The sequence below is a fragment of the Tamandua tetradactyla genome, chromosome 7, assembly GCF_023851605.1.
Source record: "Tamandua tetradactyla isolate mTamTet1 chromosome 7, mTamTet1.pri, whole genome shotgun sequence".
NCBI lineage: Eukaryota > Metazoa > Chordata > Mammalia > Pilosa > Myrmecophagidae > Tamandua > Tamandua tetradactyla.
In genome coordinates this window covers 136,764,461-136,778,472 of record NC_135333.1, presented here as the reverse complement: position 1 = coordinate 136,778,472, position 14,012 = coordinate 136,764,461, and the positions used below count along the sequence as shown (strand labels likewise).

At 34.1% G+C, this 14,012-nt stretch overlaps 1 protein-coding gene and 1 long non-coding RNA gene across 5 annotated transcripts in view; one reads left to right on the top strand and one right to left on the bottom strand.

The window, feature by feature from the left end:
- The window catches only part of RAP1B (RAP1B, member of RAS oncogene family), a 49,161-nt gene that overhangs the window by 10,215 nt on the left and 24,934 nt on the right, over positions 1 to 14,012 (bottom strand). For all 4 annotated transcript variants that reach the window (XM_077111363.1, XM_077111362.1, XM_077111361.1 and 1 more), the window contains one exon: positions 181 to 266. In XM_077111363.1, the coding sequence (XP_076967478.1) occupies positions 181 to 237 (57 nt within the window). In that variant the 5' untranslated portion in view covers positions 238 to 266. The remainder of the gene's footprint in view (positions 1 to 180; positions 267 to 14,012) is intronic.
- LOC143642675 (uncharacterized) overlaps positions 1 to 14,012 on the top strand; it is a 91,363-nt gene that overhangs the window by 60,329 nt on the left and 17,022 nt on the right. The gene's annotated exons all lie outside the window — the stretch shown is intronic.

Here is a 14,012-nt window from a genome sequence, read left to right as displayed (position 1 = left end):
ATCATCTACCCAGATAAATGAAAGTTGGTTACAGTTATAAGAAAAATACTGTATTGTTTTAAAAACCACTATGGGATTTCCCCTTAACAAACAAATGACGCTTAATAAAAAACATCAACAGAAAAAGAACATGTCTTGAAGTGAACACATGAATGCTTAAGTACAGTGAGAATGACTTACCAGAGCAGACTTTCCAACACCTCCTGAGCCAAGAACGACTAGCTTATACTCACGCATGGTGTGAAGTTGTTGTCAAAATCTAGTACCTTATTTAAAAAAAAAAAAAAAGAAAGCAATAAATCCTTAAGTAATGTGTTTATGCACTTATTATATAAATAAGACATTCTGGAAAGTAGACTTATTTTAAATAACTATACTGTGTTAATATGGGAATTCTATAAAAAGACTTTTGGAAAGGATGCTATGGTAAGGCTCTTTATAATTCATCAGAGATAGAAGAAAACTACAGAATTACAGACATGACTTTCAATCATATTCTTTTTTTTTGCATGGGCAGGTATGGGGAATCGAACCTGGGTCTCTGGCACAGCAGGTCTGCCACTGAGCCACCGTGGCCTGCGCAAACTTTCAATCATATTCTAAATTCAATCAGAATCAAATAATCTGTTGGTATATTTTGGAAAAGGTTGAAAAAGCAATATGGGATAGTCTACTGGTTACAAAACAGCAGTGATAGACATGTCTACCCTCCCCTTCTCAGAAGCCATCCCAAAACAAGAACAGGAAACTAATACAAATATACTCTAAACTATCTATAATCTTGAACCACGGGTTGCTGAGTGGTGTTTCCTATTACATGTTAAGTGCTAGGAATATACCCAATGAATAAAACCGACAAAAATTTCTGTTCCTAATGAGGCAATGTTTTAGAAAAGATGAACAGGATAAGGCAGAAGAATTCTGCAAACAAATTTGGCCTACCACCTGTTTTCATATAAGAAGTTTTTCTGAACACAACCATGCCTATTCATTCACACACTGCTTATGGGTATTTTCACGCTGCAATGGTAGAGTTAAGTCGTTAACAACTTTTACTATCCGGCCTTTCAAAGAAAAAGTTTGCTAACCCTGGGACAGAGGGATGGCAAATGAGTTTAGTGGAAGAAGCAGAGGACCAAATGTATATTCCTGAATAGAGGGAAACCGATAAGGAGCCCATCTTTCACTAAAGAATCCTGAAAATGGCCTGGAATTATAAGAAGAACTGAAGAATATGAGTGCCAGACTGAAGAGGTCTTCTGAGTGATCAGCATGATGAAAAATGAAAATCAAAACAAAAAGAAACAACCTATGCCAAGGCTAATTATGCTGTTTCAAAATACTGATATAGAGAGACAATCCTAAAGGTTTCCAGGATAGGGGTAGGGGATGATGAGAATAAGAACCCCTCCTACAGGGAACTTTGTTCTTTTTGCATGATTTTTCTGTAAAGCTACAAATGCTCTTAAAAAATAACAAACCCAAAACTTCCACATTCTTGGAAAAAATAATTGGTCAGTATCCATGGTAAAAGTAGCCACCAGAACAGGTTTTAAACCTCCATTTCTTAAATCAAGAAATGACACTTCTATAGTCATGGTAACAGTAATTACGAGACTTGGTTTTAAATGCATTTAATCATAAAAATGTGCTTCAGTGAACACACTTGGAAGCCAACCAATTAGTGACAGTCCTTTACTTCTGAAAACCAGCCAATCAGAAATGAACCAGTTCAAAACACACAAGTCTGAATGCAAACCAATCAATGACTGTTTCACTTGAGTGACCACATTCCTACAGCTGATACTAGTTCACTTCTGCCTTTGAAAGTTTGCTAATCTCTGAGCTCCATAATTCCCTAAAACCTTTATAGATCCGTTATCTGTTTGCTCACGGGAAGCAGTGTCATGTCCATGGCCTTTCCTCAAATGATCAACAATTGCGGCTTTGTGATTTTTTTGTTTCAGATACTCAGCAGTGTTTCTCATCCCTTGGCTTGATTTAAGACCCTCATTTGGTATGATTCCAAGGAACTCTTAACAAACAGGTGTACTGAATGGGTGAATTTCTATTTGTTCTTTGAATCTGCTAACCGATGAGTCAGTTTCAACAATGACTGGAACCAAGGTATAGTTCACTGAGCTCACATGGTTGAATTTATTTTGCTATCCTAGGATTTGTAACCCAGTAGGCCTTTGTATAAGGTATTTATGCCGTTTGGCTTGGGCTTGGAGTTATATCATGTGGTCAATATTTTCACCATTAGTTAATTCCTCAGCTACTTGATTTTTGTAGTAGCTTCATCACACATATGTGCAAAGTCTTGTCTCATGTGTTTTATTTTGTCCTGGACTAAACTTTGTTTCCATTCAATGAATGGGGAATGGATGGAAGCACAGACCCAATAAATTTCCAATCCAGGCTGGCCATAAGCACTAGAGACGTTTAAAACTGGTAACCAATACATACAAAAGTGAATTATTGGTCAAACTTTGCCTTGCTGATGAACTACAAAACCTTCTCTATCTTGTCAATTTGTAAAGACAGTCACTGTGTTTAGTCATTATTATTATGTTGTCTTATTATGAGGTCAACAACTGGTGATTTGATTCCTTCCTAACTTCTGCTTGGTCAGGGAACTTGAGGACCTGCTGTTGTAAGTACACACTTGCTAAAAAACAAAGATTTAAGCACTCTTAAATAATTTTTATTTAGGAATAATTTATACATCCAGTAAAACTATATCTTAAACATTAACTTAAATGATTTTTAACAAATGCTAACACCTGTTGTGCTGGTCTGAAATGATGTATGCACCCTAGAAAAGCCATGCTTTAATCCTAATCCCATTTTGTAAAGGCAGCCGTTTCTTCAAATCCCTATTCAGTATTGTATGTTTGAAACTGTAAAATCATCTCCCTGGAGATGTGATTTAATCAAGAGTGGTTGTTAAACTGGATTAGATGACATGTCTCCATCCATTTAGGTGGGTCTTGATTAGGTGCTGAAGTTCTATAAAAGAGGAAACATTTTGGAGAATGAGAGATTCAGAAAGAGCTGAGCAGAACGACATAGCCAGGAGAAGCAGAGTCCACCAGCCAGCGATCTTTGGAGATGAAGAAGGAAAATGTTTCCCAGGGAGCTTCATGAAACAGGAAGCTAGAAGAAGCTAGCAGATGATGCCATGTTCGCCATGTGCCCTTCCAGATGAGAGTGGAACCCTGACCGTGTTCGCCATGTGCCTTCTCACTTGAGAGAGAAACCCAGAACTTCATCGGCCTTCTTGAACCAAGGTATCTTTCCCTGGATGCCCTAGGTTGGATAGTTCTATAGACTTGTTTTAATTGGGATTTTCTTGGCCTTGGAACTGTAAACTAGCAACTGATTAAATTCCCCCTTTAAAAAGCCATTCCATTTCTCTATATTGTACTCCAGCAGCTAGCACACTAGAACACCTGTATAACCCACAAAGCCCTCATTAACATTTAAAACATTTCCATCACACCAGAAAGTTTAGCATGTGCCTCTTCCAGTTAATTACCTCTGTGTACTTCTTCCTGACTGTAGTGATTTCTTTCTTATTTGTCATGAATTTATGACAAACCCACCGTTTCCTCCTGAAGAGCTTTATGAACTCCCAATATAATTCTTAACTTTTGCACTTACATAGATAAATGATAAAAACTGTGACTTAGAATAACAAAACGGAATTATGGTGAAATTTTGAAATGTAAAAATTAATACATAAAAAGGAAGTACAGAAAAAAAAAAGAGACCAAATACCATTCAATAACTTCTTTAATTGGTACTCTGGGGCTTCAAAATAAAATGCTAACTCTAAGGGTTACTCTCTGGTTCTCTCCTATTCAAACGTTCTGAGATCTGCACTTGAATTATTCCCTATCTCTTGACTTTATTTATACTAACCACATAATACCTCTATTTCTCCAGCTCCTTCCCCTTACCACTGAAATGAGCTACCTTTACTAAGAAACCCTCAGAAAAGGGACTATTTTATTACACAATAACTTCTTTGAATTGCCAGAGCAGAAGACAGATCTATGGAAACTGAATTTAAACCCTAGCCTAGGTTTTAGTTGAGGGTTATACTTAAAGACTTTCCTAAATCTCAGGGTAACTGATGGAAATTTGTTGCAGAATTCAGGATTCTGTTAGATACTTACTGTCATGGAATACTAGATCTATACCAATTAATTAATTAGTAATTAATTACTAGCCCCTCATATGAGAAAATGACTAAAAGCAGCAGCATGATAAAGATCAGATTTTTAATAACTCAGTATTTCAAAATTTGACTTTAAGAGAACAAGCACCTTAATTAGGAGAGACTATTATTTCACAAGTCTTTCTTTGGGGTAGAGTGGTCAAAATTCAAAATTTTAAACAAAATAAAATTTTTGGATCAAAAAAATTGATTTCAGGAAACTTTTAGAAATATCCTGGGGTAGCTGGAATACACTACTTTCTTTTTCATATGGGCTCATACTGAAAATAGGAAACTTAAAATGGAAACTTGGCAATTAGAAAATGGCTGAGCATTTTCAGAGAGCCTTATAAACAAGCTAGAAAGAAAAACTAAACTAAAAGATCTGTTTGCTAAGGACTGGGAGAGACTGCGAACAGACGAACCACAGGAAGAACCAATGTTCCATGACAGGACAACAATCCAAAATCTGTGCTGTAGTGCTGGTCCAAGAGACATCATTACCCAACAATTCCACATCCTTCCTTTAAACTCTTTTAAAGCACTATATATCTAGACAGACAACAAGAAAGCCGACTTGTTGAAATGCTGTATAGTATTTTCAACTATGTTGAAATACTATAGTTACCATTAATTCCAATATACAGAACATTAGCTGCATTAGGATAAATGTTCAAAGTTGCTTGAAAGATCAGTAAGTAGGCAAATTGGTAGTAAGTACAAAAGAAGAAGAGGAAAAAAAGAATACCTTGTCTTAAAGAGTTTCATTTTATTTTTGTATTTTTATTAGTGAAACTTTTTTTTCACATTGAGGGACTATATATATACTGATGTTTTCTCGTTTGCTTATTCTTTTGTTTGTGGCTTTTGCATCTATTGTAGAGATCTTCAAAGTAGTGTACAATAATCAGCAAAGTAATATAAGTTTTAAGGGAGTCTGTTTTTAGATTTTTAACTTATAAATGTATTCTTTCTAATCAACCCCTTTTCCATGCTACAAAAAGCATCTTCTCATCATTCTGATTCTTATTATGGTGCATGAAGTATTAAAACCTCTAGGGTGCCAAGCAAAGAAGTAACTGCAAATTCTAAGTGTTGAGAAAGTATCAACATCTAAGAAATCTTTTCAAAGTCAGTTGGTTTCCAGTTCTTTCCTTTCAACCAAACTACAGGAGGACCTAATAGATCATTAAAAATAACTTTTGATAATGGATTAGTGTGATTTTTGCTATATAACTTGGAAGAAGTTAAAAAAAAATTGGGTGACACTGATATAACAAAACTTTTCCCTTTTCCATCTTTATGTTTACATCCATAAAAATGAAAAATTGCAACAAATTCTTGATAATTCCTGACTAAGAAGTAATAGTCATTCATGGATAAATAAGGTAACTAGAAAAGGAGTCCCAATCATCTCCTTACAAAATGCAACTCCTCCGAATTTTAATTTTTATATTCAGTATTTTTTAAATGGTAATATTTAGTGATAAAATCAATTGTGTTAACAAAAGAGTTGTAGTAAATTTATACAGCTGTGCAACTACTACTACATACAGTTTCAGGACACTTCCAATATCCCAAAAGGTTCCTGACTCCAATCCCTACTTCCGCTCCCAGACAACCAACGATCTTTCTGCGCTATAGAGCTGCCTTTACTACAAATTTCAAATAAATGGAGTCATATAAGATGTAGTCTTTTGTGTCTGTTTTATTTCACTTGGAATGTTTTTGAAGTTCATCCATATTATTACTTCTAAGTAATTTATTCCTTTTCTTATTTATAGAAAATATATCCATTGTATGGATATGTCATTTTATTTATCCATACACCTGTTTATGGATATAAATAATGCTAATCAATTTGCTTTTAAATTTTAATAATTTAACTCAAGAATTTTTACTACAGAGTCTTATGGTCACAGGAAATTGAAAACATCTCAAATTTTGAAGCAGAGAAGTATGATAAGGTCATCAACAGAGACTTTCAAACCTGAAAACAGAGACAAAACACATGTAACATACAAATAAGAACCTTTCTAAGAAGGGACACTATGAAAGGGCAATACAATCGTGCATAATCATTCTTTCATTAATCTTTTATCAATATTTCCTTATATTGACCAACAAATCAAATTCTAATAAATACCAATGGCAAGAGGGTTAATTATTTTCCTTAAAAAAAAAAAATCTAACAGTACAATAGTCAAGGTTTGAACCAAAATCTTGTTTTCCACCTCACTGGCCTTGAAAAATTGTTTAAAGATTTTAAGAGTAGGAGGACAAATAGATTTCACTATGAATGTCAACTCTGATTGAATGGCAATGGCCATTCTGATGGATTGTGTTACCACATCTAGTCTTAGGAAACTAGGCAACTTTATTCAATATGCAATGTTTGTCACCAGCTTGTAGGAGTGGTTGGGAGGAGGTGAGTGGTAGGTATGACTTTCCTGTTCAAGTGTTCTTAACCTGAAGCACATGAACAAGCACTTGGTAATCTGTGAATTCCCAAAATCTTATGTACAATTTTAAGATGGAGAGAGATATTACATCAGATTTTCAAAGAGATATGTGATAACTATTGTTTGATACATTGAGACTAATTGTTCTCTTTCACCGACCACCAAAGGGGGCAATTTTGACAGCTTAGCAGTGGTTAACAGGACCTAAATTTCAATTCCTGTTTTTTGTGTAACTTTGGGCAAATTATGACACCTTTCCGAGCTTCACTTTCCTTACAGGTAAAATGGAAGCAGTAATGTCTATATGAGAAGATCTGTGAGGCGATTATGCAAGAATGTAAACTCTGGCAGAGATTTTTGTCTGCTTTACTCGTTGCTATGTCTCAGAATCTGAAATAATGCTTGGTGTATAGAATATGCTCAACAAATTAAGGAATGTAATGTAGTAATTTTTCTTAAGAGTCACTGGCTAGGTACCTTGCACACAGTTAACAGTCAATAAATGATAGCTATTTAAATATCATTAGCAATGGTCTGAGCTGCCACTCAATACAGTGAAGAAGAGCCACTGTTGCCTCAGTTGAGAATCAGTGCTCGACCCTTCTTATCAGCTCAAAACATGTAAAAAAGTAAGTGGACACCGTCCAGCATTTGTCTGACTTAATGAAGTTTTCTTCTAGGTGGCAAAGAGGAACAATGTATATAGGTTAAAACTTTTTTCTAAATGCATGTTTCTGTCCTTCACATATTTTGTTCTTTCTTTAATTACAACCAGTTTGGAATATCTTAACATCAATTAAATTACATTATTTCTTTACCTACAGAATTGAAGGTTTATTACTATAGTCCACTGATTCTAAGAGGTTTTTTTAAATGCACATTTTAAGGTCTGTGAAATTAGAATGTGTCTTATAATAGTAGCAGGTGTGATGTAGCTGACATTGCTTATGCAAGCATGCAGCTGATCTGTTTTTCTTCCTGGAGGCATGAGTACTACAAACTTTGTGCCAACATAAAAAGCTGAGTACACATCAGTATCTTGAATCATTAAAAAACAATTCAAAGAACAAAAAATAAACAACTAAAAAACAAAAAAAATAACATAATTGAGGGGGAAAGACTGGGAAATAACTCTCTTGTAAACCTTTTAAAAAATATTACTACACAAAAATCCCATAATACTGTGTTACCTCTGATTTCTTAATACTGAATTACATAAGCCTTAGGGGACTCTATTGTATCTCAAATTATAGTGCAGACTGTAATCTCTGATTCTGACATCCTAGAAGGAATCTCAATAATCCTACTTCAAGGGTACTGAGAAAATCTTGAGAAATTGTAAGGTAAAATGACAAGGTGGAGTATAGGTGATAATTTTTCTTCTATTTTCACTTATTTTTCCTCAACACTTCTATTGTTTAAATACAAAAAAGTTATAAAACGAATGAAAAATTTAAAAATACTGATAAAGTATTTTTCTCAGATAAATAACATTCTAATAGCGACAGCATGTGTTTAAAGAAACAAATGAGCAAGAATAAAAGAAAGACCAATTACATTCAATGAGAAAAGAATAGTTTCTTCAACAAATGGTATCAGGAAAATTGGCTGTCTGAATGCAAGACAAAGAAAATGAAAACAGAAAATGAACTCAAAGAACTCAAAATGGCTCTAAGTCAACAAAACTTTTAGAAGAAAACACTGGGAAGCAACAAACAATCCAAAAGGAAATTAAGAAAATTCTATTTACAACAACAACTAAAAGAATCAAATATCTAGGAATAAATCTAGCTAAGGGTGTCAAAGACTTGTATACAGAAAACTACAAATCACTGCTGAAAAAAAAATTAAAGACGACTTATAAAAATGGAAAGATACCATGTGCTCATGAATTGGAGGGCTTAATATTAACATGTCATCAATACCCAAAGCAATTTGCAGATTCAATCCCAATCAACATTCCATTAGCCTTCTGTGCAGAAATGGAAAAGCCAATATCAAATTCAAATGGAGGGGAAGAGTCCCCGAATAGTCAAAATCATCTTGTAAAAGAACAACAAAGTTGGAAGACTCACACTTTCCAATTTTCAAACTTATTTATTACAAAGCCATAATAATCAAAACAGCAAGATACAGGTACAAGGACAGAAACAGATTAACAGAACTGAACTGAAAGTTCAGAGATCAACCTTTACATCTATGGCCAAATGATTTTGAACAAGTGTGCCAAATCACTTATTGGGGAAATAAAAGCCTGTTCAACTAATTTTGCTGAGACAAATGGAAATCCACACAGACCCCTACCCCAAACCATATATAAAAATTAAATTAGATCAACAACAATCCAATATCTAGAGCTGACACTACAAAATTCTTAGAATAAAACATGGGGAAATAGCTTTAGAACCTTAAATATTAGGCAATGTATTCTTAGACTTTACACACCAAAAGCATGAGCAAAAGAAAAAATAGATTGGATCTCATTAAAATCTGTATATCAAAGGGCATCATAAAGAAAGCAACAAGACAACAGAATGGAAGAGTATACTTGGAAATTATATATCTGATTAAGTTTAATATCCAGAATACATAAAGAACTTCTATAACTCAACAACAAAGACAAACAACACAATTAGAAAATGGTCAATGGACTTGAACAGACATTTTTCCAAAGGATATATACAAATGGTCTATAAGCACATGAAAGGGTCCTCAACACCATTAGGGAAATACAAATCAAAGCTACAATGAGATACCACTTCACACCCACTAAAATGGCTATTAAAAAAAAAAAAAAGGAAGTATTGGTGAGTATTAGGAGAAAAGGGAACCCTTGCAAACTGTTGGTGGGAATATAAATTCCAGTTTGAATTTCCAGTACAGGTGATGGGATTTTGGTTTATATATGCTCTCTTTTACTGTATTCTTTATAAGTAATGGCATTTATTTGTAAAAACTGGGTGCAGTTTGAATGTTGTTTGTAAAGCTAAGAATTTTTAATTCACTACGATTTGCCTATAAATTAATTAACCTGCAAATACAACATTATTTGCACCAAGCTTTAATCTATAAACTAACCAATTATACTAACTAATGAAGGACTTCTAGACTCATTTTTCTTGGTTGGTCTAACAGGCAAGAATATACATATATATAGGAGTGGTATCAATAATGCCATTTCTCACAGAAGATACTTATACTTTTTCATCAGCAAAAATGTGATACTCCTACAAAAAGCAGGCACTTAAAAATAATTATCAATATGAAGCATGATCCACACTGCCTCCCCAACAACCTAAGATTACACATGAGGAAAACCAATCAAATTTCTAAAGAACTACTAAAACACTGAAAATTCTACTTACTGTTAAAAATGTGAAGCCATTTCCTACACTAATTTCTCAAATACAAAGATATTTCTGCAGCTCATCATTAAACAAAAGTCACTGTTATAATTTGATATTTTATGTCACTTACATTTTAAGATTCCCAATATTAGGTACTTAAACAGATCACCTAAAATTTGTGACTTCAATCAACTCCTGACCAGTAAAGGTAATTGAGAGTTCTTACTTTGCTATATTTCTTGTAAAATTCCTACACACAATATTCACTTAGATAAAAGATTGCTTAATTACTGCTTCTCTAACTTTCTCCATTTATTTTACAGATTGTACTCTACTTACATTGGCTTTTTAAATCAATTACAGAAGTTCTGTCTAATCCTTTCTCAGAATAAGCCTCAGCAAAGATGTGGTAAAACATCTTGCTGACTTCCTTCCAAAGTAAAGTTTCAATGGATGCTTCATAATGCTTAACATTTAAGTCGAGTAAAAGAGACACAACCATATTCTATATTGATTCAGTACATTTATTAAAACATTATTTTATCAGTCAGAATTACTGATGTGCATTTTCACAAAACTACAAAACAATTTGGATGCTATGATTCTGGGGAAGCAGAAAATCCTGGAAAAAGATATGTCAAAGAAAAAAAATCTAGTAAAATTTTAGTCTAAATATATTCAATATATAAAAGTAGATACCAAAAAGCAAATAACTGATTTAATTATCCACCATTCTGGATTACATATGTTTTTCATTAAGACCTATAGAACCAACTTCAGATTATCACTGACCCAAATTATGAACCCACAAGAGTAATTCTAAAAATCAATGGAAAAATTGTTTAAAAACCAAAACGATAAACTGATGTTGTATTAGGGAAAAAACTAACTCTTGATTAATTATTTAGTTGGTGAGGACATTTACTGAGGACTTAATCCACTCTAAAAACTGTGTTAGAACCTGAGGATTAGAAAAGAAAATCTGAATCTTTCACAAAGGAGCTTAGACTTGTGAGGAAACCAAACATATAAATAGATCACCATAATGAAGCATTAAATATTCAACATCACTAAATATCTAGAGTGCTTACTATATGTTAGGCATGCACTGTACTGGCAATGGGAATAAAGCAGTGAACAAAAAGACCTTGTCCTCATAGAATTTACTATCTATGGAAAGAAAACAAAGTCAATCAATATAAAATGTCAGATGGTGACAAGGAACATGGGGAGAAAACAAATCAAGGCAAGAGAAATAAAGCATGGGAATGGAGAAATTGTTTTATATAGGGCGGTTATGAAGGACTTCTATTAAGGAGAAAGTATGGTAGCTCTCAAAACCCTTTCAATGGACTGATACTAAATCCAGTTTTTAACAAAAGGTTCTATTTGTTAGGCTTTGTCCTGTTTCGCATTTTTAAATCAATGTCTTTGGTGGAGTAATTTATAATGCGTCAATTAATTTGTAGCTGATGTTAAATTTGAATTTGGGAGAGTCTTAGGGATCTGGTCCAGGCTTTATTAAAGAGCTTACGGGTTCGATGTCCCCTCTTCCTCTGCCAATAGGGGCATAAATGGTATTTGTGGAGGAATAGAAATGTAATTGGACTTACGTGGTTCTGTTACAGTATGTACAAAATACTCCTCTATACAGGAGGATGTTTGACTCTCCTTTCCCCCTGGACAGAGTTCAGGATAGGATGTTTCTGAGTAGAGTTTTTTAGGGCAGTAGTATGAAGGAAATATCACTTAAGTATTCTTATATTATCTCAGCCCATGGTGATCATTTCCTTTTCTGACAGGCTCCACCAAACGCTTTTAGGACTTGATTATACACTATTTGGTATTGTTTTCTAAGAAGAAACAACAAGCTAGAGAAAACAACATTATCTTGGGATTTAAGAGTCTTGGCTCTGTTATTTAAAAAGTTGTATAACTTGAGGTAAATCACGTAATTCTCAGATCCCAAGTTCCTCATCTAAAATGAGGGAACAAGGAAAAAGGAGGGATTGAACACTTGGATGACTTACCTCAGCCATGTAGGCAGGTAAATGGTGAAGCAGCAAGTTCTTTTATTAAGGAATAGTGTGCATTGTGGTAAAGCAGAGAATTCACGTTTCTACAGCTAGAGTATTCAAATTCTAAAAATTCTGAATTTTGTGGAAATCCACAAAATCTATTTAAAGGACAGATAGACACTTGGACTCTGTATCACCAGTTTTAAACTCCTGGACTAAATGATCTCTAAGATCTTTTTCAATTCTAAAATGTATTGTTATAATAGCATTGTTACATATACCAGGTTTTGAAGAATTATACATGGACAGTGTCATGGTTAGGGACAGGTGTCAACTTGGCCAAGTTGTGGTACCTGTTCATCTGATTGGGCAAGCGCTGGCCTGTCTGTTGCAATGAGGACATTCCATAGGATTAGGTCATGGTCACGTCAGCTACATCCACAGCTGATTCCATTTGTAATCAGCCAAAGGGGAGTGTCTTCTGCAATTAGTGATGCTAAATGCAATCATGGGAAGCCTTTTAAGGAGGACTCAGAGGAGACAGATTCCATTCCTGCTTTGGCTGGTGAGCCTCTCCTGTGGAGTTCATCCAGGCCATCCATCGCAGTCATCGGCTTCGCAGCCTGCCCTGTGGATTTTGGACTCTGCGTTTCTACGGTCACGTGAGACACTTTCATAAATTTTATATTTGCAAGTGGTCCCTGTTGATTCTGTTTCTCTAGAGAACCCTAACTAATACAGACAGAATTTTTAAAAAGCACCTTAAATTTTATATTCCTTCTCCTTAATCACTATAAAAAAAGATGTACAACTACTTTTGTAATAAAACTGAATGATAATTAAATATCCTTTCCCTAAAATTTCATTCTGGTGGCTTGATATTACATTTTAAAATTATCTCTCAAATATAATACAGATAAAATAAAGTAGCTGAAAATAATATATGGCAATTTCCTCATTCATAATGAAGACTGCCCTCAACTTGGGAAATCTATTAACACTACTGACCACTCAACCATGGGAAGATGTGAGGTCTCATAATTCTATCTTCCTCCCAGCATGCTCTGTGCAGTTAAGGCCTTCTTTTGAACTAATTTAAAATTAGGGGATAGGCATGGGGTCCACTCTCAGGATTCACATTTTTCTTCAATTATCACCCTAAATGAGAGATTGATTATATAGGACTGGGGCTGGACCATAGGGACTAAGATCAAAAATTTTAAAAAGTAAAAAGCAGCTGCAAGAAACCACACACACAAACACAAACTCAGTGTAGGAAACCAAATGTCATCCGGGCTGTTCTATAAAATACTAGAGCAAATAACAGGTTAGCTTTAAAGACTGCTTTAATTCTATACATGATAAAACATAACACAGTGACCAAGGGAAAAATATTATGCTTCTACTGATCCAGTAACATAATGTGTATCCAAGGTTACCTTGAAAAAGCCTAAATCCAAGATTATTATCTTAAAAAGCAAACAGACAAGTTGATTCACCTTTTTAAAAAAAGGATGGACCTATGTATAAACAAATGTGTGTGTGTATATATATATATATACACACACACACACACCTACATACACCTATATTTTAGAAAGCTGACACTTTAATAGTAAATAAAGACGACCTCTGGCTAGCTTGAGAAACAAACTTAGGTTTTCATTTTACACATGAAAATACATACTACCTCTGGAATTTGTAAATATGAGACACAGAGCTGACTATATATATATAGCAACTTTCTAAAGGGTAATAACTTACTGCTAGACTAATGTATTTTTTTAAATGCAATTTTTATTGAGATATTCACACACCAAATAATCAAACCAAAGTATACTATCAGTGACTCATAGTAACATCACATGGTTGTGCATTCATTACCACAATCAATTTTAGAACATTTTCATTGTTCCAAGAAAATAAACCAACAAAAACAAAAAAGAACACCCCAAAATCC